At 43.0% G+C, this 27,621-nt stretch overlaps 1 protein-coding gene across 1 annotated transcript in view; it reads right to left on the minus strand.

The window, feature by feature from the left end:
- Positions 1 to 421: 421 nt before the first annotated feature.
- Positions 422 to 27,621, minus strand: part of ASB2 (ankyrin repeat and SOCS box containing 2) — a 49,466-nt gene continuing 22,266 nt past the window's right edge. Inside the window, exons 6-10 of the mRNA XM_019552449.1 lie at positions 27,229 to 27,474; positions 20,658 to 20,829; positions 13,033 to 13,594; positions 7,788 to 7,941; positions 422 to 5,858 (exon numbers count right to left, since the gene is read on the minus strand). Of these exons, the coding sequence (XP_019407994.1) occupies positions 5,722 to 5,858; positions 7,788 to 7,941; positions 13,033 to 13,594; positions 20,658 to 20,829; positions 27,229 to 27,474 (1,271 nt within the window). The 3' untranslated portion in view covers positions 422 to 5,721. The remainder of the gene's footprint in view (positions 5,859 to 7,787; positions 7,942 to 13,032; positions 13,595 to 20,657; positions 20,830 to 27,228; positions 27,475 to 27,621) is intronic.

Raw genomic sequence — 27,621 nt, forward strand, 5'->3', positions numbered from 1 at the left:
AAGAGAGAGTATTTCTGATTCTGCACCCACTATAGGTAAAAGCAAAGTTCCTGCTTATTTCAGTGGGAGGAGAAATGGGCCCAAGAGCATCAATCTGCAGAACTGTAAGAAAGGGGCTTCCTAAAACAGTTCTCCACATGAGTAAGATTTATTCATCCTTACAGTCCAAATGAAGCTAATGTGCTACAGGGTGAATTCAGTCACTGTTGTATGAATCCAGAGTAGTTTTATTAGAGATACTCTGGCTTTCTTCTGGATGACTGATCAGAATGTGGTTTGTTGAAAATGCTTCCAGTTAGATAGATTATTCGTGAAAATAAGAATAATTTGGTCAGACAAGTTGGTCAGAAAATTTGATGGAACCCTATATTCTGATAAAATATGTGATTCTGTCAAAATCAAAACACTCCATGAAATTGGCTCAATTTTGAAGTAATTTATTTCTGAAGAAAATCAGGAATGGGTCCTAACCATGCTGAAATAAGCCATTTAAACATTTTCAGAATTTTTTTCTGTTTTTCCTTTTCCAACAACTTCCCATTTTGACTTTTGAAAATGTTACATTGTTGTATAATGATATAATAAAGTATCATAGAAATAATATAATGATATTTAAAGAAAAAATCAAAATGAGAGATCGAAACAAAACATTTCAATCATTGTCCCCCCTCCCCCTTCTCATCTGCCTTTCAGTGTTTCCTTCCTGGATTCTGAAGGAAGCCATATTTTGAAATCTTGAAATCCTTAGTACAATGAATTGTCCATCCTCTGCTCAGGTCTATTTTCAGGATTTTGACCCTTCATGGAGTTCTGATGCCTTCTGAGAGTGAAATGAATGACAAGATTTACATAAGCTCTTCCAAAAAATTTGAAGAAGAGCAGCATCTGTGCTCCTCTCCTCTTCTCTTTCCACTTCAGATTAGTTGTTACTGAGTGGATTGGCTGAAACTTGGCTTCATCTTACTTTTGTCGAGTTTCTCAAATACTAGTTTGCAAGAAGTTGGTAATCTGTTAGTTGTTCTATTTTGTTTAAATGATGAAAAACAACATCTAAAAGCTACTATTTACTAAAGTGTAATGTAAATTTTAAATGTCAAAACCACAATACCTTTTATAAATAATGAAAAAATGAAAACCTTTCATACAAAAAAATCCAAAAAAAAAAAAGTGCACAAGAATATAAAATGAATTGCACATGTTTCAGTAAGTACAGTAATCTGGTCATGTATTATTCCTAGAACAGCTGACAAACAGCCATCATTACTGGATCACTAAAATTTACCATGTTACTGTATATTGGAACAGCTCTACTTGTTACAACAACATGGTAGTTTTGTTCAGTTTCACAGTAACTTCTGTACAGCTGTATTAACTTTTATAGGTGAGAACAGAATTTGTACCAATTCCATTTCACTGATGAACTCACTGTGTCTAATCTCAGTGTATAAGAGGTAGCCCGCCCTGTTTTAGTGCAAATAATACCGTAATAAATCAACAGTGTAAAGGCTGGAAGAAATGATCAGACAAAAAGGATAAAGTAATAATGCAATTTCCAGGTCAAATCTTCAAATGGCTTGATTTCTACTCAGACTATGTGCATAGTATGGACTTGATGCTTTTTGTGGTTACGTTATATTTACACCTTGTAGCACTATTGATTTCAACTTAGTTATTCCTGACTTATACAAATGTGAAAGAAGAATCAGTTCCATAGGAATCCAATGAAGGACTGATGCCTTTTGGCTAAGAAAAAAGAAACAAAACTTGATTTTTGGTCAATCCATATATAGTTTCAAATTTTTGAACTAAAAAAAAAAGTGACACCCATGATTATTTTGCCTATGTAAAGGTTTCTCACCATGAATTACTTATGAAACCCCACACTTACAGTATATGCACATCGTTTGTGACTTCAAATGATTCCATCAGCCAGGTGGTCTGAAATTATCTGATTTTATGTCCAACAGAGGTTTAGGTCAACTGTTTCTACCAATAAAATATTAGTATCTATGTACATCCTAGACTGATTCTACTCTGTTACACTGGGTAATTAATCCTGATTTATAGCAGGAGCAAGAACCAGGTTATAGCTGCCCAACCCATTTCAAGGGGAGGTTACAGCAGTTAGACAGGCAATTTTCAATATATCAAAAAACTATTTAGTTCACACAGTACTGTTAGGACTGCAAGAACTGGACTGTTCAATCCTGTTACAAATAGCCGAGCACCTCTTTATGGGGACAAGTTCTGCAGTGAAATAAGCGCTCACCAGTATAATAAAGGCAGCACAAACAAGCCCTATGTTTGTTCATTTATATTCATTTTAAATATTCCAAAATAAATCTATGTTTGACCAGAACTGGGATGTCTTTCAGGAAAGTACTGGTGTCTATGGTACACATGCTGGGCTCCTCATTTGGTAGGGGGAGGTGGGTGTACATCTGAATCTCTTCTTTGTTTGTTTCTTGGCAAATGCTGGCTCACTGTTAATAGCAACAATGGGGTATCTTTTAATTGGTGTAAGAATATTGAAAAAAAATCTCTGCAGATTTGAGCTCTTGTGATTAGTGCCTAAAGATGATGAGAGATTTTTAGTGGCCTATTTACCTGACTGGAGTTTGGTGGCAGAGTAGTAACAACTGCTTATTTTGAACCCTGAGGTGCAAACATCAGACTCCTTCCAGAGTCATGATGAAGGCTGTAACCCAGAAGTGAATGCATGACTGGTCATTTGGACTGGGGAGGCAGAGGTAGCCAGAGGTGCTGCCACATCACTCCTTTGTGCTCTTGGTAGCAGAAATCAGTGTATCTTAACCATGAAGACTGCTGAGCTGCTTAGTCAGGCCTTTCAATTCAGCAAACTACTTTCAATCCTGCATTCCCCAGGGGACAGTTCCTAGCTGTGGCGAATGCCTGCCAGCCTCTGTAGTAACTGGATGGTGTCTGGTTACACAGGTGAGGATCTGTGTCCTGGAACCTTGTTCTGGAAGTCTGCCCTCTGAGCTTGACTAAACTACTCAGCATCCCACAGAATCAGGCCTATGCACACTATGCAGTCTTGAGGCTGCAAGAGGGTCAAGCATGGCTAGAGGTGGGGATAATATGTAGGGTCTTTCATGCGAAAACTTCTTCAGTACTTTCAATCCTGATACAACATCCTCTTTGTCATTCGACAAGATGGGAGAGGCTCTCAGGAGGGTAAGCTAGTGTCACTGAAGTCAATGGATGGATTTACACCTGTGTTTACCAGCTGAGGGATCTCACCCTGGGCCAGGGCTTCACCAGTCTTGGCAAATCTTAGCAAGATCTCAGCTCAGTCTGAACTGGAACCACACTGGTTTCTCAACTGTCTATTTTGGATGGGGACAGTCACACACGAATATGTACTTAGCTAAAATGACTGCTGCTTTTGTTTACAGCCCATGCCACAAGTACTAGAAGAGATTTAATCTCTAATTTTTTGGAGGTGAAATCAGGTTCTAAAATCTTGTGGAAAGGCAGATGTAGTGGGGGAAGATACTTTTAGCCTTATGTTAGGGCAGTCATCGGCAACCTTTTTAGGCTGCGGACCAAAATGACCCAGTTTGGGTCAGAGGCAGAGGGGAAGCCACTAGGACTCAGATGCCACTGCCTCTTTTCCCCACAGCAGCACAGGGAAGGTGCCTGACACTGCTGTTTTTCCCCAGGGCAGCCCAGGAAATGCACCCATCACTACTGCTGCCAAAGCTCCACATGTCTGTGAGCTCGATCAAATGCTCCATGGGTTGGACCCAGCTTCTGGACCATAAGTGTCCAACTTCTGTGTTGGGATTTAAAACACTGCACAAAGAGGACTTGCTGCAGTGGAGATCTGTTTGAGAGGAAGAAGCATTTACCCTATTTAGATTTTACCCTGCTCAGTTCAGGCTATGGTACCCAACTCAACAGATAGAAGCATAACTATCATATGTGCTTGCAGAAAAGTCTCTGGTTTGTCCCAAAGTCAGACTGTAACCCAAATCTCCTGTTGTATTTTTAGTCAGAGGGAAAAGACCAATGTGTTTCTAGGCCAAGATCTGCAGAGACAGTTAGGCTCTTATATCCTTATGTAGGTGCCAAAATACATGATCTGATTTTCAAAGGGGCTGAAATAGCAACTTCTATTGATGTCACTGGGAGGAGCTGTGAGATATTTAGCTCTCTTGTAATTTAGGCCAAAGTATCAAAGATACATTTGTTCCACTTGAGTAGCATCTTACTCCAAGAAGTGGCCTCACTGACTTGAGTGGAATGACTTATGCCATAAGCAATGACTCACTGGGAGTGTCTACACGTGCATGCCCATACTGTGCAATAAATATGGCAATTTACACTGACTTCAGTGTAAATTTGCATCATGCAGGTATCAAGTTTATATCTGATTATTTCCTGTTCAGTAACGCACACGTGGATGCCTTAAGGTACAGTAATACTGTGTGTGGACTGATTTAGGACTAACTTTAGTCCCAAGTCAGACAACACATAGCGTTAATGCACTTTAATGCAGACACATGTAGACTCTGGCTTACTCCCACTTACTGCACAGTAAATTTAAGCTAGTATAAATGCATGTATGAACATGCCCACTGTGTCACAACCCCGCACTACATATAGGCATTTTATCATTAATACGGATCTGTCATCCTTATCATTAATAAGGATTTAGAAGTATCAAGTTGGGTGCCTGTTTTTGAGTCTTTGTTTTTGTGTTTAGTAACACTGAAATAATTATTCTCTTCTCTCAATAACAGCAGTTTAGGGCTTTTGCTCCACTGGCATTTGTTAGAAAAAATTCAAGGCCTGATTCTGCTCTCATGCTAAAGTAAATCCACTGATGTTAAAACAGCTACTTCTGATTTACACCAGCTTATGTGAGTTTAAGATTGCTTCAGGATCCCCAGTCCAGGAAACCCATTTATCTTGACCACTGTACACTTCACGTGCATGTTTACTATATTACAAACAAAGTATTTGCTCAGGGTTAAATCTTTCTGTCCTTAAATCTTACTTAAAGTCAACTTCCACTGAATTTAATGGGAGTTTAGCCTGAGGCACGACTTAGGGATTTACCCCAATATTTACAAAATATTTTGTTGAGGAAAAAAAGGTTCTGAGTTTCAAGTGCTCAGAAATCAAGTCAGCTATTCAGAAAAAAAGCCTACCCCCAAAAAACCCCTCAAAATGAAAATGCGGTATCAGGTGATCAGCAACCAGCAAACTGTCCAATATAATGCAACAAAAAGCAAAACAAAACAAAAAAATACAAAAAAAGCCCCCAATCAGTGCTTAGTTTCCCAGATACGCTGATTTTTGACAGTGACCAAAGGACTCTAACCTCTGCAAGACCTCAATGCTCTTTTCAAATCTCCCAGTGTTACTTGCATTTGGCTTTCCTCATTTCCCAGTGTTGGCTTTCAGCCCCCTTCTTCACAGCCCACACTGAGGTGTGTGGCATTGCAGAGTATGCGTTCTTTTGGAAAATCTGAAGACAGATCCACTTTTGCATGCTCTCTCACTTTCCCCTTTCTCCAGATTGTCACTGCTCTTAGGTTAGCTATTGGGCGATGCTGTATGTCAAGTGACAGGGATTCCTTCTCATCCCCTCATGCACTTTGTTCACCATCATTACGTGAATACTACTGTCCTCTGTCATGACTCCGGGTGTCAGGCCAGAAGGCTGCTGATTGCCGGGTTTGCCCGAGGTCATTGAGAATAATCGTACTGTAAGTATCGAATCAGCCTGTCTGGGAGAGGCAAAGTGTCAATAAGTTTAATACGGTTTCTTCCAATCAAGCTTCGAACTCGGATCCGGCAAAGGTGTGTGAGAGGCCTTGGTGGCTCTGGAAAAGAGACAGGACTTCAGTGTGAGCGCAAGCACTTTCAAACTGTATAGTAGCAAATCAGCTACGTTATTAAGGCAGGGCAGTGCTCAGCATGTTGAGCCATTATGATGGCCCGTGGAAGTTACCTCAGCAGCAGAGACAAACCAGTCACACCACTTAGCTCCAGGGCAGGTCCCTGCCAGCCGCTATTGGGGGTGAAACAAAGGATACTCCAGGGCCGTGGGGACTACTACAGTCTTGCGGATGGAGATGTAGGCGTGGATTTGCTCTGTTACCTGAAAGGAGGGTGGGATTGCAACTCTCTTTTCCCTCGGCCCAGCATGTCAGCTCAGTATCTGGATCGGGTACTTGGGTGTGGTGCTGAGGCTGGGGCTCTTGCACATTACTGGATGTGCCACTTCAATTTGAGATGTGAGATCAGTTCTACTCCCAGCCAGTCGGACATTTCAGCCCTGCTGGGCAAAGGTGGCCACAGCTGCCTCTTGTGTGCTAAAGCATCATGCTGCCAGCCAGGGGTCAGAGCTCAGGACTCAGTCGTGTCCCTTGTTCTCGAGCTGGCAGGAACTGAGAGGCAGCATGAGGAGAAAGAGAGGAAATACTTCAGATAGCTCTGTGGCAACCCCTCTGGCTGGACTGGGAGCCATGTCCAAGCCTCCTTGGCTAGACTAACAGTCGGCACAATATGAGGCCTCAAAGGTGGGTGGGGAAATGGGGCAGGGATCCCCGGGATGCTGAAACGGGCTGAAAGAATCCCCTTGAAAGAAGAGAAGAAAGAGGGAGATTTGTCAGTATGTTGGCAGAAAAGGAGAGAGTCTAGGGTGAACCCGTGTGCTAGTGAACCAGTGGCAAAGCACCAGATAATCCCCTGCATTGTAAAATACCAGCCACAACGATCTGCCAGCTCCACAGACACTGGAGCTGGCTCTACTGGGAACACCGCTGAACAGAAAAGAGGGGATGAAAATATAAACAAGAGGAAAGCTGAGGGGGCTGTTTCTTTTCTTGAAGAGAGAGAGCAACAGAAACTGGTCTGATCCATGCACTGTGGGGGCATGATCTAGTTCACGAGCCAGGAAGTTAGCAGTCAAGGCTCCTCCATCCTATCCCAGAATCTGTCCAGGACTTGCTGGGAGTACCTAAGTGTAATCCATTTCCCCTTTTGCACGTAGGGAAGAGATTTACCCAGAAGCATCACAAGGGTAGGGGGTGACCATTGCACTAGTCCCAGGCATCCACTTGGAGGGGGCACAGGAACAAGAGGCACTGCTGCTGCCAGCTAGCCTGGCCCCTGCCACTGCCCTTGCTGCTGTTACCACCAGGGTGTAGACCCTGGTAGTTAGGCCTCTGCATTTATCCTACTCAGGAGGGTGCTGTGGGGTTTATTGCCCTGACAGCTGTGAAGCCCCTTGGGTCCCTGAGATGAAAGACGCTCTAGGCAGATAAAGTATTAGTCATTTACTGCTGCATTGGAGGGCTTCTGTGCCCACAGGGCAGCCTGGAAAGCTAGGATTATTCACTGCTGCATGCTGACTAACTCAGGGTATGGGTCCAATATCCAGTATTTCTCCACTGATGACCAGAATAATTAGCCTCAATGGATCAGATTCCTGGCTGATGTATATCAGTTTAGCTGTATCAACAGTGTCATGGGATTTTACACAGTCTGAATATCTGACCCAAAGCATTATTTAAACCTAATGGAAAAATCCCATCATATATGAAAGGGATGAAACAAAAAGGGTTCTTTATAAACTACACTAAAACCTCACAGGATTTTCCTCAAGGTTACACATTATAAAGTATTCTGCCTATGAACGGAGATGGCTTTTGACAGGCTGAGGCTTTCTATGTCATTCACTCAGCTAGTGGTGCGATTACCTGGCCTAGATTCTGTTCTGGGTGACATAATTCACACCAGCATCATACCTGCTTTTTCTTTAATGACAGCCCACTCTTCGTAGCTGTCTATGTGCTCCTTGAGCCTGGAACAGAGCTGCACATTGCCCACATAATCTAGAAGAACATCAATAATAGGCCCAGCCCAGCGATTCATCTCTGGAGCAGACACCATGTCACAAAACTGAAACAAAAGCCAAAGCAAATGCAGTCAGAGAGAAGAGCTTCTTTTGAAATCTGCCACTCATTTCAACCATGGAATATGGGGTCCAGAACTGTGTCAGCTACATCTTTGTATTCTGGCTAGACATAAGACAACCAAGGCCACCTTTCTGATTGTACCTTTGTGCCAGGCATAAGCATGATTCTCAATTTTCCTTGAAGAAATTTCTGCCAAATTTCCCTTATTACTACTGAGGTCAAAAACACCCCCTCTACCACTGCAGAAGGAAGAGACAAAATCATAGTGGATTCCTAAATGAAACATGGAAGGAGTGCTGAGTATTACACAACGCATAATATTCCTTCCTGCTCTGCCTCATAGGTTCTTCTTTGTTATCAAGAGGCCATGAGAAGCTGGGTGCTAAGAGAGATAAGAAGAACGACTATAGCTGTCCCTAGGGTCTCCTGAGAATTGCTTTGAAGTCAATAGAACCTAAGGTTGTGTTGCTCCTAGCCTGTTGTAGACTACCTGTTCAGAGAATGTGTGGGGCAACTGTTGCCAAAAATGGAATCTTTGAGCATCGGACTGTTTATTTAGATGCTAAAATATAGGGCTGTGCAAAACAGCACTGTTCCATTCCAACTTCAGTTTCAAGGTCTGGATGGAACAGTGTTTTGTATTGAATTTCATTCCAAGTCAAAACAGCCTCACTGCTTTGTCGAAACAGTGAGACTGTTTTGATACTATTTCAACATTTCGCCCATCGGGCTGGGGAAAGGAACTCAGCACCACTGGGCTGAGTTCCCAACCCCAGCTCCACAAGTGGGCTAGGGAAACTCAGCCCAGCTGGAAAGTTTCCCCAGCCTGATTGTGGGGCTGGGGTTGGGAACTCAGCCCATCTGGGCTGACTTCCTTTCCTGAGCCTGATCCTAGCACAAGGGATGGGAAGTCAGCCCATCTAGGGGCCTGCCAGAGCTAGCACCAGGGATGGGAAGTCAGTCCAGCTGGGCTGACTTCCTTTCCCAAGCCCAATCCTAGCACTGGGGATGGGGAGTCCACCCAGCTGGGCTGACTTCCCATCCCCTGCCGGATCTAGTGCTGGGGATGGAAAGTCAGCCAGCTGGACTGACTTCCCATCCCCAGTACTATGGTTGAAATGTTTTGACTTTCAAAATGTTTTAACTAGCCTCGTTTTGTTTTGAAGCTGTTTTGAAGCCTTTTACTTCATTTTGATTTTGCTGTTTCAACCTCAAAATGAGTCAAAACAGTGTTGAAATGAAACAGTTTGTGAAATTTCGCACAGCTTTACTGAAATACCATCTCATAATCCTGATTTTAAGTATCTATTTAAAAAGACTTGACTTGTATAGCTACCTAAATCTAATCCTGTGCATAATATTGTAGGGCTCCATCTATCTCTTCTACTGTGCTGTGCAGTGACAAAGCTATCTTAGATGATGGAGAAACACAGGCAAGTTACGGAGAATTAATTAAGGCCTTGTCTTGATGGTAACAATAGTGCTCGGCAAGGAAGGGTGTGAATTTCCAGCTCACTGGGCACGTCTACATATGGCCGTACAGTGCCCTTTTTACTGCACTGTCATTTACTTTTCAAAGTACTAAAAGACAGTGCAGTAACAGCCCATACTGTGCCGTGCTGTCATGCAGTTATTTTTGGCCTCTATGTTGCCGTAGCAATGCGCTATAATGAGGAAGCGTCTTGCTACAGTGACGTAGCGGCAGCATCAGTTTTTGCCAACAGACGCTACGGTGCCATAACACATAGCTACAGTGCTGTAGCGTCTTGTGTAGACATGCCCACAAGCTACTCCAAACGAACTTCCCACATGAGCACTTTCAGTGTGCACTAAGAGCATTCACATAGAGATACATGGAGATTGGCTAGGGTATGGTAAATTCACATCCAGGCTTATTGAATACTTTTGCACCAGTTAAAGCACATAAGCCCCCCGTTCAGACTGTCTCAGTCAGAAGTAAAGTGACTTAAGTTAATCTGAGGAGAATTAGTTTGAGGAGCAAGTTATGGTCACTTCACCCATGAATGAGTGTCCACACAGGGGTTTCATGTACTTTAACCTATGTGTGTCAACTTCACTGCTGTAGCTGAATCATCTAACTTTCCTGGGCAGCCCCATATGAACAAGCCCTGGGAGGTTCCCAAATAAATGGGAGCTGTGTTATAAATAGCCCTACTGTTCTTCTGCCTTGTCTGGTTACAGGCAGTGCTGTTTGGGATACTTGGGCCTGATTCTTCACTGCCTTGCTCCAGGTGTCACTATTCACAACTGCCTAAAGAAAATGCAGGGTATATATACAGCACTATCAAAGCTTCATCTCACACCGAGGGATAAATGAGACACTAGACATAAGGCCATAAACAACCAGATCCCCTCTCATGTTTTTATTCTTTTGCTCTTTGTCAGCACCATATTTGCACACAAATATGTCATTAAAAACTCAGCAGTCATACCCTGCATGCTCCAGAATAAAACTAAACTAAAATGTCTTTCAGGAAGAAGAAAACCACAAAACGTTGCACTTCAGGACATTTAACTGCTATGGGACTGAAACTACAGTCCAAGGATGAGGAGTTCTTTGCCTTCAGTGTCAGCAAAATGATAAATGCCCTCTACAGGCATCAGGATGAATTACTCTTCATGTTCTCATTACTAACTTAATTCTTGAAAAATTAGCTGAAAAAGTGTTAATTTGTCTGTCTCCCCTTTCTATAGGAAACTGGACGATTTAATGGAAACATAAAATGAAATATGTGTAGACTGATCTCATCTGCCTCTCTACTTTTGTGGAAGCATGAAGCACTTTCAAATGAAACAGTTGGCTTTAGCATCAGCCATAATAGCCTTCAGTGGTGTGCTTCTTTAATTCTGTTTCCCATACCTAATTATTTTTATATGTAAAGTCTAATGATTCAGACATAACACCACTTTTTGTTTGTGAACATTTACGAAAAGTCTTGAATAAATCATTCCAGGACATCTGATCTCCTGAAAATAACCAGTGCCCTGATTTTGTGGTGTCAAATTAAGAGATTAAAAGATCAACTAATCTCTTATGTTTTATTTCAAAATATTCCACATTATCAAGCTAAACCACAAAAAATATATTTTATTAGAAAGTGCCCTAATGCTGAGAGGCAAATTTAAAACAATATGTCCTAGATCCTAGGAGCAGGGAAATATTTTCTATGCTCAGGTTGACTCGGGTCCTCCATTATTTTTCTTTTGCTTTCAGCACAGATCAGATTTTATTTTACTTTCATAGCTGTGTCCTGTTAGTTTATATTGTATACAAGGTGAGAATAGGGCAAGGATTTGGTTTTATGAAGCAATATAAGTCACTACTAGCCAAGCTAGCCAATAAAATATTTTCCAATTCCCCAATACATAATAGTTACCACATAGATGGAATAACATTTATTATTCTATCCACGCCCAAAAAATCACTTTCCATTTAGTGAACATTTTGGGAATTAATCATTAAAAGTATATTCAAATATACAGCCTGAGATTTTTCAAAGCAGTCTAGAAAATTTAGATACATATTTCATTATAATAGAAAATATATCTGAGATTGTTTTGTTTCTTATGGCATTTGGATGCCACACAATTCCCATTAAAATAAAGAAAAATTAGATATCTAATGTCTGAAAATATCAGCCCGTGTTTAAATCTCCTAGTCTTATTTAAAACCCCTAATTATGTCACTAGGACTGACTTGCACCTTCCAGAATGCTTAGTAAACCATGATGTTTCATTTAGGCACTTCTCCTAGATTACCTTAGCTTCTAGAAAGGTTAGAAACATAATATTATTTTAATTGAAAACTTAGGGCCTTTGTACATCCCCAAAACTGGCCTGTAAAGTGGCTTAAACGCCTTTTGGTACCGCTTTAACGGAGTTGCTGTTTGCACGCTTGGCAGTGTATTCCACTTAAAATACTTTGGTACGTAGCAAGATATAACATCTCCGAGGTATTTCGGTTTGCTACCTAAAGAAGTGCAACAGTGCACAGGGTGCTGGAAACTGATGTGCTCAGGGCTTGGTAGGTCCCGTGCAGCTCAGGGACTGTGGGACCCGGCAATAGCCCGAGCAGGCAGGTTCCACTGAAGAAAAAAAAAGTGGCAAGCCTGATCTTTTTCTTTTTTCTCCCTGAAGCCTGCCTGCCTGCCCACCTGAGCTGTGAGGGGACTGGCGCTTCCCTCTCCGGCTGCAGGTGGGAACTGGGCTACCTTCTGCATTTGTGGCACCACCCCGGGGCTGCCCAGGCCAGGTTCCAGCAAGTGGGTGCCACTTGGAGGGCCCCCTCATAGCTCAGAGACCACTCAGCCTGCCAGCAAGTCGCCCCCTCCCCCTGCCACTGAAGAGGCAGGTAAGGATTGGGTCCCCAGCCTTGTGTACACACCACAGGGGTTTAGTTTGGTTTAATTCTCCCTAAATTGAAGCAATGTTTTTAAAAACCCACCATTTCAATTTAGGGAGAACTAAACTGAATTAAACCCCCATGGCATGTACAAGCAACTTTAGATTTGGCACAAGACCATGCTCCATCCCCAAAAAACATCTATGTGGTTCATTCTGATGTAGGTTGGCATTGAAACCACTGGCAGAGACCATTTCAGGAACTCACTGTTTTGTCCTACAAAATGAAACATTAGAACATGAGATCACAGGTATATATATAGGATGTGTCCACTGGAACACACAGTGGATATCTGAAGTTCAGTGCTCAGTTTTTTACCTGGAAAAGTCTAATCTTGAATGGGTTTAAGATGGCTCTCTTCTGCACAAGGGAAGCTACTACAAGAGCTAATTTGTTTCTTTCATGAGCATTCAGATGCAGAGAGAAAGAAGGGGAAAAGAGCTGATACTGAGGGTAATTCTGTGGTTAGAGTGTTAACTTAGAACTAGTGAGACCTGCCATCAGTCCCACAATCCTCCACAGACTTCCTGTGTGACCCTAGGAAGATCCTCCCCATCATTAAAGGGAGGATAACAGTACACTGGATTGGGGTGTTTGGATAGGGGTAATGGGTGCCCTGTATGTATCACAGATAAGTTAGCCAGCACTTACCTGTATTACGCTTGGCTCTTTGCTCACCCGAGGCTCATTAAATCTGTCCCTTCTATATTCTAGTACGGGATGTGGGGCATTTCCATACTGACACTTAAAACAGGAATTAGCATCGCAGCCCAGATCCATTAGAAACTTTAGCAGAGGAAGGTACTTCATTGAAAACATGATGGTAGCAGGGAAGGTGGTGGGGTGGCTACAAATATATGCATCAATATTTGCTCCATGGTCAAGGAGCAGCTTCATAGTTTTCAGGCACCCATGGCGAATGGAGATGAGCAGTGGGTTGAGAAGGTCAACGTTGGGGTTGGCCCCAGCTTGCAGCAGCAGCTCTGTGGCAAAGATATTATTGTTCATGACAGCGAAGTAGAGGACACTGCTTCGCCGGTCCTCATAGAGCCTGGATCTCTCAGGAGAAAGGGTGAAGTTCACGTCATAGCCGGCCTCAACCAGCTCTTCCAAGATGTAGTCATTATTGCGCTCAGCCGCCAAATGCAAGGGACTGATACCGCTGCGCTTGACTCGAGTGCGACTAGTCACGGGGATCAACATTGTGACTATCCTGCCAGGGGAATTCAGAAGAGAGCTGTTAGCTTTAAGAAATTTACAGCCAGTGAGAGCTGTCCAGCTGTCAGTGCAAGAGTGGTTCTGATGCTCATGAATAATAGCACAGGCCTCTGCTGCACAGGTTACCCCCACTGGTCTAATGATCTGTGGTTGGGAGCACAGGAATGGCCATATTGGATCAGACCCATAATCAGGTGTGTATAGTACAGTCTACGCATCATACTACATCTGGTGCTTCAAAGAGGGGTGTAAGAACCCTGCTAGGGCAATCTGGCTCTCACATTAAAGCTCATCCTGATTTCTAATACTTAGAGGTTGACTTAGACTGAAAAGGATTTAGGATCTTGTTACATATACACTCACAACAGTTGCAAATCATTGGAATGTAGTGACCTATTAAAATTAGTATGTGTTAGGAAATAACCTTCACCTGAGACGAAAAAATTTTCAATGCCATAAGGACACTGAACACATGCTAAACTGCTTGAACATGAGTCTGCTTGAGTTTAACTGCAGTTAGTGGGCACATCTACATGTGCATTAAGGTGCTTTCCTGCATATTAAATTTTGTACCTCCAGTGTGAGGTACTAAAGAAATGCGCTTTAGGTTACCTTAATGCACAATAACAAATGTGCATGGTTTATAAGTGCTGCTTAATGCTCAATAGCCTATTTTACTGAGTATTAGAATAATCACACTTTTTTTATGTGATTCTATAAGGTACAGTAAAATAGACAGTTATTGTTCATTAAAGTGCATGTGTAGGTGCACCCAGTAAGTGTTACCTTGAATGTGTGGTACCACCTTAGATGCTTCATTTTTCACAGGAATAGCAAAGTGCTTCAAACAAGGAGGAAACCAAGCCAGAAATGAGGAAGGTTACATTCAGTTTCTAAGACCCAAAGCCATCTTTACAATTCTGCTGCCAAAACTAACTCCTTGGCCTGGGCACCCCTCTGGAAACTGTGCCAGCTCAGTTGTGGCAGTGGCCACTTCATGAGACTTTCAAGTCTATCCCAGACTGTGGCTAGCCAGAAAGAAAAAAAGCTGATTGCAAAGTGGAAAAATGTGCAACAGAGTTATAAACCCCAATACATAGCGATTTCTATTGGAAATAGCGGTGCCTCCTTAAATACAAAAGCACATATTGAATTTCTATTATTATATGGATTTAATGATAATATAGGACTAATAATAAATGTATTGTAAACAAACCTACTTCTGATCTTTACAGTCACCAGAGGTGGATAAATGACTTCCAATGAAAATATTGGAAGATCTGTGAGATGAAGTTTGGAAGATCTGTGAGATAAGCTTTCTTCCCAGATCACACATTTTTTGCAAACAGCCTCTTTGGTAAAGATCCTAAGCTGAGAATCAAGAAATATGGGGAAGTTGCCTGGGGAAATCAACAAAGAGACTGGGGCATTACAACACACTCAGCATGCAAGGTCTAATTTTAGACAACCTAGTACCCAATGGATTCCTCACCCCCACATGCTCAGGTACCCTGTACAATGGATGGGGAGAGGGAGGCATCGAAGAATGGGATTCACAGATGACAGCAAGCTGAGCTCATTTCCTCCTGCTTCCCTGCAGTCTTGTCAGGTCTCCTTCTGAGTCATTACAGGTTGGAGGTTGCAATCTGTGATGTAAGGATTTTTATAACACCTATTTAAATCCACTGAAGGCCAATCTGGCAAGATGCTGGGTGCCTCCCACAAGTTGCTAGCCATCTCCAACTTGATGGCAGAGGCAGGTGCTCTGTGCTCCCCAGATCAGGCTGTTAAGTACATATTTACATGATAAATCCACTGAAATAGTAGCACTGATGTTATTGCTTCTGGGTATCTGTCACTGCAGCATACTGAGCTGCTCTTGTGAGGTGCTGAGCCTCTACTACTCTCGTGTACTGCAGTCAGAGTTGAAGATGTTCAACACTTTACAAGGTGGGGCTAATGTTCCTACTGACTTGATGGACAATGATGTTTCCAATTTATATCCAAACATTCAGTCTTAAATTTCTAGGGGTGTTTCTCTTGTTTAAGGAGAACATCCAATGCTTATAAGAGAAAGGCACTCACCAGCCTTTCCCAAAGCAGAGACATTGACCTCACATAACAAAGATGCTCACCAGAATGCATGATATTTGGGTAGTGCTTAGTTGGCTTCCTTCCACTATGAACAAATGATTCATATAGCCATCATAACAAAAAAGGCACACACAGGATTGCAAAGCTCCCATGCCAAGTTCCATTATTAGTCACCCCATGAGTTTTATAGTGTTTTACTAAGAATGAAAGGGTTGGGTTTGTGCTCTTGTTCCAGAAGGGAATTTGCTCAGTTCTGCTCTTGAGCTACAGGACCACTTCAACATTCATTTCTTCTTAGGAAAGGAACCAAAAAATTCTGAACTTTGAAGTTGTTTGAAATACATGCTTTAGTCTTGATCAGAATTTAGAAAATATCCCCTAGTTTTTAAAAGGATCTAACCCTACACAGTCAAAGGGGTGGCAAATTGGCTAGATGGTCACACTCAGAGAGTGGTGGTGGACAGGTCGTTTTCGACCTGGAGGGATGTGGGCAGTAGAGTCCCCCAGGGCTTGGGCCTGGGGCCTGTACTGTTCAACATCTTTATCTGTCCAATTTTGCTGACAACACCAAGTTGTGGGGCCAGGTGGGCATGCTGGAGGGGAGGGACAGAATCCAGCTAGATCTAAACAGGTTACAGAGGTGGGCAGATGAGAATAGGACTGGAATACAATGCAGACAAGTGCAAGATGCTACATCTAGGGAGAAAGAACCAGCAACACACCTATAGGCTGGGAAACACCCCTCTTGTCAAAACAGTGGCAGAAAGGGATCTTGGAGTCGTTGTTGATTCCAGGATGAACATGAACTGCCAATGAGAGGAAGTGGTTAGTAAAGCTAACTGAACCTTGTTGTGCATCTACAGATGCATCACAAGCAGATCCAGGGAGGTGATCCCCACCTCTATGCGGCACTGCTCAGGCCACAGCTGGAGTACTGCGTCCAGTTCTGGGTGCCGCACTTCAGGAGGGATGTGGCCATCATTGAGAGAGTCCAGAGCCACTCGCATGGTCAAGAGGCAGTGGGGCAGGCCCTACGAAGAGAGGCTAAAGGGCCTGAACCTATTCAGCCTCCACAAGAGAAGGCTAAGAGGGGATCTGATGGCCATTTACAAACTCACCGGGGGGACCAGCAGGAACTGGGGGAGGCTCTGTTCCCCCAGGCACCACGAGGGGTTACTAGGAATAACGGCCACAAATTGTTAGAGAGAAGGTTCAGGCTGGACATCAGGAGACATTACTTTACAGTTCGGGCTGCCAGGCTCTGGTATGGGCTCCCAGTGGAGGTGGTGCTCTCTCCTACCTTGGGGGTCTTCAAGAGGAGGCTGGACAGATATTTGGCTGGGATGTTATGACCCTGGCACTCATTCCTGTGCGGAGCAGGGGGTTGGACCTGATGATCTGCTTAAGTCCCTTCCGATCCTAAGCACTATGATATTACCAAACCCTGGAACCAAGCCTGGAATCAAGAGTGCTGAGATGGGAAGAAGGAATATGGGCATTTGAATAAGATTTTGCAGCTTAAACCTCTTTTTGTCTCTGATACCAAAGGCTCTGTTCAGCATATTGATGCCTTCACAGCTGTGGACATTACCTCTTGTTTGGAGAGAGGGTTCTTCCTAAGCAAAACCAGTTCCTGTTTTACATAGCCACCCACACCCACCTCTTTCATAGAGCCATCTGAGCATCACACACACTTGGAAGTGATGCTGGTTTCCCCAGTATCTCAGCTACCAGTCTGCTGCCACCTGCTACTCTGCCTCCCAGATAAAGTAACATGAAGGGAGATGGACTTTTAATAAATGATGATAAGGTAAATGTGCCAAGATATTATTGGTTGGCATGTATTTCATACAGCTGAAAACAAATTCTGCTTTGTGCTACTGCCATTCCTGAATTCCAAGAAGGAAGGGGTCAGGGGGCCTCTTGCTCTGATTCTGGGATTGACAGTGCACTGTTATGAGCTCCATATCAACAAAATGCATTTTGTGTCAATATTGACAGGGCACCATTTAAAGCAAACAAACCCCAAGCAAGAGGAGTTGACTGTTGAGCCGTGGGATCACATTCTTGGCTTTTGGATGTTGTGGAACCTTTCTGCTCTGGCACTAAATCCAAGGGTGGAATTCCTGCAGAATTACGTATTAAATCCACAGGAATAAAAAAAGAGGTCACTCTGAAGGCTGTTGTTATACTGAATACCAAAGGAATTAAGACCAGTTGGCCATTGGGAATAAAGCTTTGTCATTTGGATAAATATTTGGTTTGAGCTGCTAAATAGAGAATACATGTCTTCTAGTTTCGTTCACAGCCCTTATAAACCAAAAAAAATGCACTTGGCCTTTTAAGTGTGGAGGAATTAAGACCTTGGGTTTAAATTCTAATCTCACTTAAGAGTGGTGGGAATAGGGAATAACAGGTGTGAGGTCCAAAGCAGGGTTAGGGTTAGGTTATTTCTAAAGTGATGATGGGCTTACACTGAAAAGGCTTATGTGAGCTAGGGGCTAAAACTAGACTTTGTCAGGTCTCAGTTGCATGCAGTTTCACAGGACTGAATCAAGCTCAATATAGACATTTAGGTGCAGATCTGTTTTCCCCCAGGCTTGGGGGGCAAGAAACAGGAACTGGATTGCTGCCTTTGACCCATTTCTAGTGTGAAACATACTTATTTGGAAGAAAACTCTCAACATAATTTAAATTCCAGGGAGAATTCTGAGTTGTGCCAGCAGAAGTTGTACCCACCCACATTGTAGTAGGATGTTGCAGTTACATAAAATCACTCTCGGGGCTGCCCTCTAGCACACACGGCCTCCACCAAGGCAGCAGTTCTGATCCAGTTGCAGAAAATAAGAATTCTTGCATACATCACCGCAGTACTGAAAAGCTGAGGTTATATCTGTGAAGTGCATTGAGATCCTAGGATAACAGGTATTATGGAAAGGTGCTTTTTATACATCATTAAGTGTGAAAATTCCATATTGGTGTAGTGCTTGTATGCAAAAGATGTCATGTTATCCAGAGGCAAACATTACAGCTTCAACAGCCTTGACACTACCCTTTTTATTGGGGTTTTGATGAAAAAAATGAATAGTCATGGACTGTAGGGACAGATAGACTATTAAGGTGATCACATATGTCTGTACTGTATCTAGGTCTGTGACTACACCTTGTACAGACACATCTGAGAAAGCATTCAACTTGAAAATTTAGCCACTGGCCACATGGGGTTCACTGTAGGCTGTAAAACCTGCCCGGGAGCCTTGTTAAATCTTCAGGTGACTAACTCCAGGCTGACCTTCAGCCTGCTCTGGCCATACCATTCGCAGCACCTGACCTATCTAATTTAAAGATAGTATCCACACAAGCGGTAGACATACCTCCAGATTGCCATGTAGACAGACAACCTCTAGTCTGACCTCCTACACAAGAGACCATGGAATTTCACCAGCTGGTTGCTGCATCAACCAACTCTTTTTTATAATGGCATCCAATCTCCATTTAATCATTTCAAGTGATAGAGAATCTGCCCTGATTAGTTTTGCCGATTGTTATTACCCTCACTGTTAAAAATGTGTGTCTTATCTCTAGCCTGAATTTCTTTGGCTTTAGATTCTATCCATTGGATTTTGTTATACAAGATAAAAGAACCAACAACTTTCAGATTCCTTTTGCCCTCTTACAGACTGCGATTTAATCTTCTCTTGCACAAATGAATTGGACTGAACTTTTTTCAATCTCTCATGACAAGGCATATTTTAAAGACCTTGAATCACTCTTTTGCCTTTTTTGTGAACCCTTTCTGATTTGTAACCAACAGTTCTGAACATGGACACTTAACCTGGAGGCAGCATTTCAGCAATGGTCTTCTTATGCTTCATATCAGAGCCAGCCTTAGGGAAAATGTCCCCCTGGGCAAACTTATATTTTGGCCCACACTCCCAACATCCCCTTCTCAGCACCATCCCCAAGTCAGTGGCAGAGACAGGCAACCCAGGACGCAGTCCAGTGGGGAGGTGGAACAGCATGGTGTGCCAGGCAGGTGGGTGGGCAGCAGTGGCACCGCTACTGCTGCCCACATTACCTGGGCTGGCTCCTCCTGAGCAGCAGCTGGAGGCAGGAGGTGGGCTGGGCTGGGCTGGGCACCACTACTCCTGCCTGGGGTGGGGATCAGCCAGGATGAGGCAGGGCAGGGGATGATTGTTTCTGTGAGCATGGGCTGCTCACATGTGTGTGTGCACATGTGTACGCATGTATGTATGCATGTGCGGTGCCCCTCTGACCACAGCACCCTGGGCAGTCGCTCATGTTGCCCACCCCTAAGGCTGGGTCTGCCTCAGATATTCATTTAGTCACATCCTGTCTGTCAGTCTCTTAATTCATGCTGACAAAACCTGAATGTACTGAAGCTGCAGTGTAGTTATTTTGTAGAACATTTCTTTTGCATAACATGTACCATGTTCTGCTCCTGGCAAAGAACTATTATGGACTTATCAGGATAGGGAAGTTACTGCAGAATAAGCCAGGGTATGATTTGAAAGCTTAGTAGATATTCTACACTGTTTCCCTATGGAGACACTCTTATTCCATACAGAGTGCCTACTGCTGTTCACCTAATTCACTTCCAGAGCTACTCTGGACTTTATCCCAGTAGATGGAGCCTAATAAATGATATCTCATCTAAGTTAGCAAGATCCTTCTTGGACCAGTGGGAATATCCAGAGACCCCGTTCATCCTATCTTTGCAGGCATACCTATGAGTTCAGTACTAGAAACACAAACTCTATAAATATAGGACAGATTCCAGCTGGTATAAACCATGGTAGTTCCATTGACTTTACTGGAGCTGTACAGAAGTTCAGATATGGACCATTATTTTATTTCTTCAAGGTTTTGGATTCCCATCTAAAGGGTGAAACTGTAAATGATCTAAATAATAATTACAAAAAAAATACAACACTAGAACTTACTCATAATTGCCTTTCTTGGCTGCTATGTGAAGAGGTAACAGCCCATCCTTATTAACTCTGTTAGCATCTGCACCTTGTGACAAGAGGAACTGCACGATCTTTTCATGACCATTTTTACAAGCTTCATAAAGAGCAGAGGCCTTATCACTGGCTTGGGTATTGATATCAGCACCTAGAAACAAAGTAAACTTTTATAGAACTAATGACTGGAATCAAATGCATCATTTGAGTGAACAGAACAAGTTTCTGTTATTTTATTTAGATTTCAGTCACAAAACCAACAGGAAGGTAAAGTGACTGCTCATATATTTCCTTTAGAACATTTGCTAGGTATGATAAGAAGGAAGATGGAGAGAAGATAAAAGAATAGTTTATATTTTCCACATTTATTTTGCTAACCAGTAAATATTCTCCCCGGTGCTAAGGGAATGAATGTGATGGGATATTTTTCTGAACTGGCCAGTTAAAAAAACCTCACCCTGTATAAAAACAATAACCATATGACCCACAGGACTATACCTACAATAGGTGCCTGCAGTTAGATTCTGATCGTGAGCCTAAGGCCTTTCATCTACATCACAAGAACAATCATATTTGAATGTGGTTGAGGATGAATGATTTTATCTTATGACATTTTCTTGCCTATGTGAACAGGAAAAAAAACATATTGGAGAAAGACATATCAGCCTAAAACATGTCCCTGTAACATGGCAGTTAGATACTTTTGAGAAAATAACTTATTCTGAGAAGTTGTTGTTATTTTGGCATACCTTATTCCAAGTTTATTTCAATACCATATTATCTCATGTAAAACATGCATATTTTCCCTCCAGACAAGCCCAAGGAAATTGGGGTGCGTAGTATATGCAAGAAATAGGAATCCCCAGGGGTCTGGAAAATTGGCAGCGGGGAGCAGTGGCAGTGTTAATTACCATGGTTCCCTGCTGCTAAATCTCCAGACCCCTGAGGAGACCCTAGTCAGATGACATGGCCACACATGCTAGGTTGGGTCAGTGCATGGGATCTGGCCATGGCTGGATCCAACATGTAGCTCCAGACCCAGTGCGCTGGATCAGATTGGTGCTTGGGGTCTGGCCCAGGCCCAGTCTGTCAGATTAGATATTTACCCATATTGCACGGTAAGTTTTTTTTTCTTTAAGATGTTTGTCAAAGCAGGGGGTGCATTATATTCTAGAGCATGCTACATGCGGGAAAATGTGGTATTCCATCAGTCCTAAAGAATTTTTCTGCCTTCTTCAATTCTTTGCCTATGGTGTTAATAATTTTTTTCCAATTACTGGTAAATATTCAGCAAATTAATTAGTCAAGTTGTTTTGGTATACTTAACCAGCTCAGTTATAGCATGGTTAAACGGGCAAACCAGCCAGACCAAGCCATGCTATTACATTGTTGGATCACAACCAGGTTTAAATGTACCTACTTCTGAAGTATAAATTTAGGACCTGAAAGTCCAAGTCAATTTCCAAACTTGGGTTTCCACTGTAATATATTGCATCATCCTGCTTTCAGACCTACTGGTCTACGTGTATGCTAAATAAGAACTGCAACTCACTGGCTTTCTGCATCTAAATTCTGATAAGGAAAATGCCAATCAGTTTCTTTTCTGAAGAAAATATTCTCCTCTTGTCAAGGATAATATTTCCCTCAGTTGAAACATTCAGCAAAGCTTTTGATACGGTCTCCCACAGCATTATTGCAGGCAAGCTAAGGAAGTATGGGCTGGATGAATGGACTCCAAGGTGGACAGAAAACTGGCTGGAGCATTGGACTCAGAGGGTACCATAGTAATCACCGGCTTGATGTCTAGCTGGCAGCCAGTATCAAGTGGAGTGCCCCAGGGGTTGGTCCTGGGGCTGGTTTTGTTTAATGGCTTCATCAATGACCTGGAAGATGGCACAGAGTACACGCTCAGCAAGTTTCAGATGGCACCAAGCTGAGGGGAAGTAGTAGATACTCTGGAGGGTAGGGCTAGGATTCAGTGACCTAGACAAATTGGAGGATTGGGCCAAAAGGAATCTCATGAAGTTCAACAAGGACAAGTGCAAAGTCCTGAACTTAGGACAGAACAATCCCATGTACCAGTACAGGCTGGGGGTTGACTGGTAGGGTGTGCAAAGTGGGCTGTATTTGATTCAGATTCGGTCCAAATCGGGGACAGTGATTTGATTTGTTGATTCGGATCACTTACCCCAATTCAATTCAGCTAAATCCAAATCTGAAGATTCAATGTGGATTCGGAGAATCAGCGATTCAGCCATAAACAAAGCTTTAAATGTTTTTTTCTACGTATATCAAGGTACCAGGTGTGGCTTGTGAACACTGTGACGCTGGGGCAGATGGAGCATCCCACAAGAGTGCAGAGGGGGCCCCTAAATGCTTGGCAGCAAACCCAGAAGTGGACCAGAAGTACTTCCAGTCCACTTCCAGGTCTGCCAGAGAGCATGCAAGGGGGCCCCCCTGCACCCCCCACCAGCTCAGCAATCGGCTGCAGGGGGACCCTGGGTGCCCCCCACAGACAGAGGAGGCACCAGTCGCCCAGCCAAAGAGGCTGGGGTGGGGGGCCCTGAGAACTCCCTGGAGGACCCAGAAGAGGACCAAAAATACTTCTGGTCCACTTCTGGGTCTGCTGCCAAGCATGCTGGGGAGCCCCCTGCGCTCCTGTGGGATGCTCCAACTGCCCCACCATCGCAGCACTGACAAGCCACCTAGTACCTTGAGGTATGTAGAAAAAACATTTAAAGCTGTGTCTACGTCCGAATCATTGAATCTTTCCAAATCTCTCTGAATTGATTCAGAGGGTTCTCATTTGATTTGGAGAGATTAAAGAGCCTCCTGATTCAAATCAGATTTGGAGATTCTGCCACCAAATTGGGTCGAATCTCCACCAAATCAAATCAGGGACCGAAGCTTTGCACAGCCCTACTGACTGGCTGGGTAGCACCTCTACAGAAAAGGACTTGGGGGTTACAGTGGACAATAAGCTGAATATGGGTCAGTAATGTGCCTTTGTTACCAAGAAAGCTAATGGCATACTGGGCTTCATTAGCAGGTGTGTTACCAGAATGTCCAGGGAAGTGATTATTCCTTTCTATGCAGCACTGGTGAGCCTAAATCTGGAGTACTGTGTTCAGTTTTGGGCCTCCCACTACAGAAAGGATGTGGGCAAATTGGAGAGAGTCCAGCTGAGGGCAATAAAAATGTTAAGAGGGCTTAGGGACATGATTTATGAGGGAAGGCTGAGGGAACTGGGCTTAACTAATTTAGAGAAGAGGAGACGGAGAGGGGATTTAATAGCAGCCTTCAACTACCTGAGTGAAGGGGGATTCAAAAGAGGATGGAGCTAGACTGTTCTCAGTGGTGACAGATGACAGAACAAGGAGCAATGGTCTCAAGTTGCGGCAAGGAAGTTTAGGTTAGATATTAGGAAGAATTTTCTCATTAGGAGGGTAGTAAAGCACTGGAACAGGTTACCCAGAGAGGTGGCAGACTCTCCATCCTTGGAGATTTTTAAGACCCAGCTAGACAAAGCCTTGGCTGGGATAATCTAGTTGGGGATGGTCCTGCTTTGAGCAGGGGGTTGGACCAGATGATCTCCTGATGTTGCTCCCAACCTAACTTCCTATGATTCTATCTGTGTTGTGTTTGTTTATTTGCAGATACCGTAACTACAAACACAAGGAGAATTTCAAACACAAGACAGAGCTATTTTCTTTAAAATAAATTAAATAAAATCTTTTATTTATAGCAAGCATTGCTCATCATAAACAATGCAACAATATTATTACCCAAGATTCTCAGAAGAGCTTTTATGGCTTGGAACAGCTGGTTTATTTTATTGTATTTTCTCTTGTGCATTTTTCTCCAAATTGAACTTTTAAGGAAGTATGAATCTGTAATTGAGCTGAACACAAATCTCATTCAAGTATAGTATTTAAAGTCACAGAGGGAGTACTGATTCAGTGTTATATAAAACAGACTAAGCAATAGAAGCATTTTTGTTCCCTAACACTCATAGTGTGCAATCTATATCATTTTCAAGTATATATTGGTGACAAGATATTTTTCATTTTAACTGTTCTGAGTGCTAATTCATCAATATAATTACAGATGCTGCCCCCAATTCTCATTTACTCTAAGACAGTGGTTCTCAGCTTTTTAGAGTCAAGGTACCCCTTGTTAGACTCAAGATACCCCTTGAAAAATGCCAGCTCTATGCTTTTGCTTGGTTTCTTTTTATTGCAGAGAAATAATAAAGCAATTCTTCTGTTGCAAAGAACTCAGAAAACCCACAACAGGGTTTTCAACACTGTGGATTCCTATTTGAAATCTCTGAGTTTATCTTGTGAATTACATGTAGGTATTTGCACCCCTAACAGTGTTGTGCAGTATTCTGCAGTATTTTGGCAGTTATCAGTGGACCTTAAAGTGCAACTGTTATAGCTGCACTTCTTTAAGGTCCATTCACATGACTAGGATAAAGTGTAAGTTAGGCCCATTGCATCTCTCAGTATAAGCACAAATGCACAGTACTTATTCACAGAATAAATGGGCCAAAATTACCATTGCTTAACATGGGACTGCTAAAGCAAAGGGGTTTAATTTTACAAGCCTCCTAAAATGTCAGGAATCTGCAAAGGTGTCTATGGAAACAGGCACCTGAAAGAGGAATTAGGAACCCACTTAAGAACAGAACACAAGGAGTTGGGAGACTGCAGGAAAGACGTGACTTCTGTAAAAGACCTCTCTGGGGTGGGGAGAGGTACTACAAGATATTAATTATTGACCTTTTCTGAGAACAAAAAGTTTCTTCTTCCTCTCTTGAGGATGATAAAACATATTCACTCTAGGTCAGATCCTGCGCACTAGAGTTCTTTACAGACTGACTCCTTCCCTGAATACAGAGAGCAGGACTGGGCCTCACCTGAGGACTCTAAAACCCTCACCAACCCTAGCAGCTGGTGCGTTCTGTCTTCAAAGTGATGCACAGGCATTCATTCACTAACTCTGCGGATGTCCCTTTGACATAGGAATGGTAAGTACTAGTGTCGCTATCTGCAAATGGGGACAATGAGAAAGAGGTGACCAGCTGTGTTGAATCTTCCCTCCTCTGTGCCCTTTACTAAAAAGCTGCATCAGAACCACAAAGATTTCAAGGACAGATCCCTCCCCATTGAGGCACCAGCTACTCAAAAAGAGGTGAGAAGAGGAAGAACCAGACTAAGGCCAACCTCCACATAGAAATGTGTGGGATACCCTCCTACAGAATGGGGAGCAATGCTTTTCCTCTATGTTCTGAAGGGGTTTAGGAATTTTTTTACCTTCCACAAGCACAGTATCTTCCGCACTGCTAGAGGGCCAGAACTCCCTGCTGTCCTATTCAGGGCTGTGGCTAAAAGCCACAAGATGGAGCCTCTCAACCATGAAAAAAATACTTCTAGAATAAAATATCTCTATGAACTCTTGGAAGTGGAGTAGCCATGTTGGTCCAAGAAATATATAAAGAGACAAGGATATTTTTGGTGGTCTTTTATTGTGCTAGGGAGACATTTTAGTGAAGCTTTGGGGCACTAAGCGGACCTGAGATAGAACATTTTGTACCTGAAAGCTTATCTAATATCTTTCCTAACTACACAGTTGGCCTGATAAAAGATATCACCAAAATATCCTTGCCTACAAACATCGGACACCTCCAGGGAAGCAGCCAGCCTAATCTGCACATCACAGTGCAACACTCTCACAAAAGGACTCTGAGTTACGCAGGAGAATAAACTTCCACTCTCTACCTCCTCTGTGCAAAATGCAGTTTCTTTTCTACCTAGGAGACCTTTCACAATCTTTGATTTCTCCTCAGCCTGAAGAAGGTTGTACATACCCAAAAGCTTGAAAAGAAAGACCTTTTTTCACTACTGTTTAGTTGGTCTAATAAACAATATCACCTCTGACCCAAAAGCTTTGTGTATGCTTTGACCATGACATTCATCCCTTGCGGCACATCATGGAAAAGTTTTCAGAAGTAGACTGCAGCAACACAGCAGTGGGGAAATTTCTTTTCCCACTTCATGCCTTGCAGATGTTCATTAACAGGTTAGTGTTGGCTCTAACTCTTGGTTTTGATTCCCTGTTTATGTTTTTTTGTTACATGTACAGGCTATTTATGTAGTGCAAAGATTGCATCCAAATCAGGTGCCCAGGACTGCTGAATACACAATCATAGTATGCTAGCATTCTAACCAGCAGCACACTCCAGCAAAGTCCCCCCTTAACCAGGCAGACTACTCTTGCTAGTAGCTCCCCAGAGCAATCTGGGGTGTTTTCTATTTTTATAGATTTCATAGATCTTTAGGGTCAGAAGGGACCTCAGTAGATCATTGAATCTGATCCCCTGCCCTGGGCATGCCTGTCCTGTAAAAACCAGGGCTCAGAACCTTTATCAACTTGATCCGGTGTCCATCTGAGGACTGAAAAGATGACTCATGCACATTTGTGGGCCTCTTGTTGAATATTTAGGCTATACTGAGTAGATCAAATGAATCGTAATTGCTGTACTCACCACACTTAGCAAGGTATCGCAATGCATCTAACTGCCCACTCTCTGCTGCCACAAATAAAGGGGTGATCCCATAAGCATTTGTGGATTCAATCTTGGCTCCCCCTTTGATCAAGATATCAGTGATTTCCAGGTCATTCCGAGAGACGGCCTCATGGAGAGCTGTCCAACCCCGATTGCACCGGTGGTTTGTGTCGGCATTGTACTGCACCAGCAGCCTCACAGCTTCTACATTCCTGCGTTCACAGGCTGTCTCAACAAAAGGGAAATCATTTATGACAAACTTTTCAAGAGGTCACTAATTCTGGGCTTCTCAGATCTAGGATGCCACATCTAAGACATTCTAGAGGCCAATGTTCCTAGAATGACAGGCCACTTTCACAAACCCTGGCCATA

The sequence above is a fragment of the Crocodylus porosus genome, unplaced genomic scaffold, assembly GCF_001723895.1.
Source record: "Crocodylus porosus isolate Cpor-Errol unplaced genomic scaffold, CroPor_comp1, whole genome shotgun sequence".
Taxonomy (NCBI): domain Eukaryota; kingdom Metazoa; phylum Chordata; order Crocodylia; family Crocodylidae; genus Crocodylus; species Crocodylus porosus.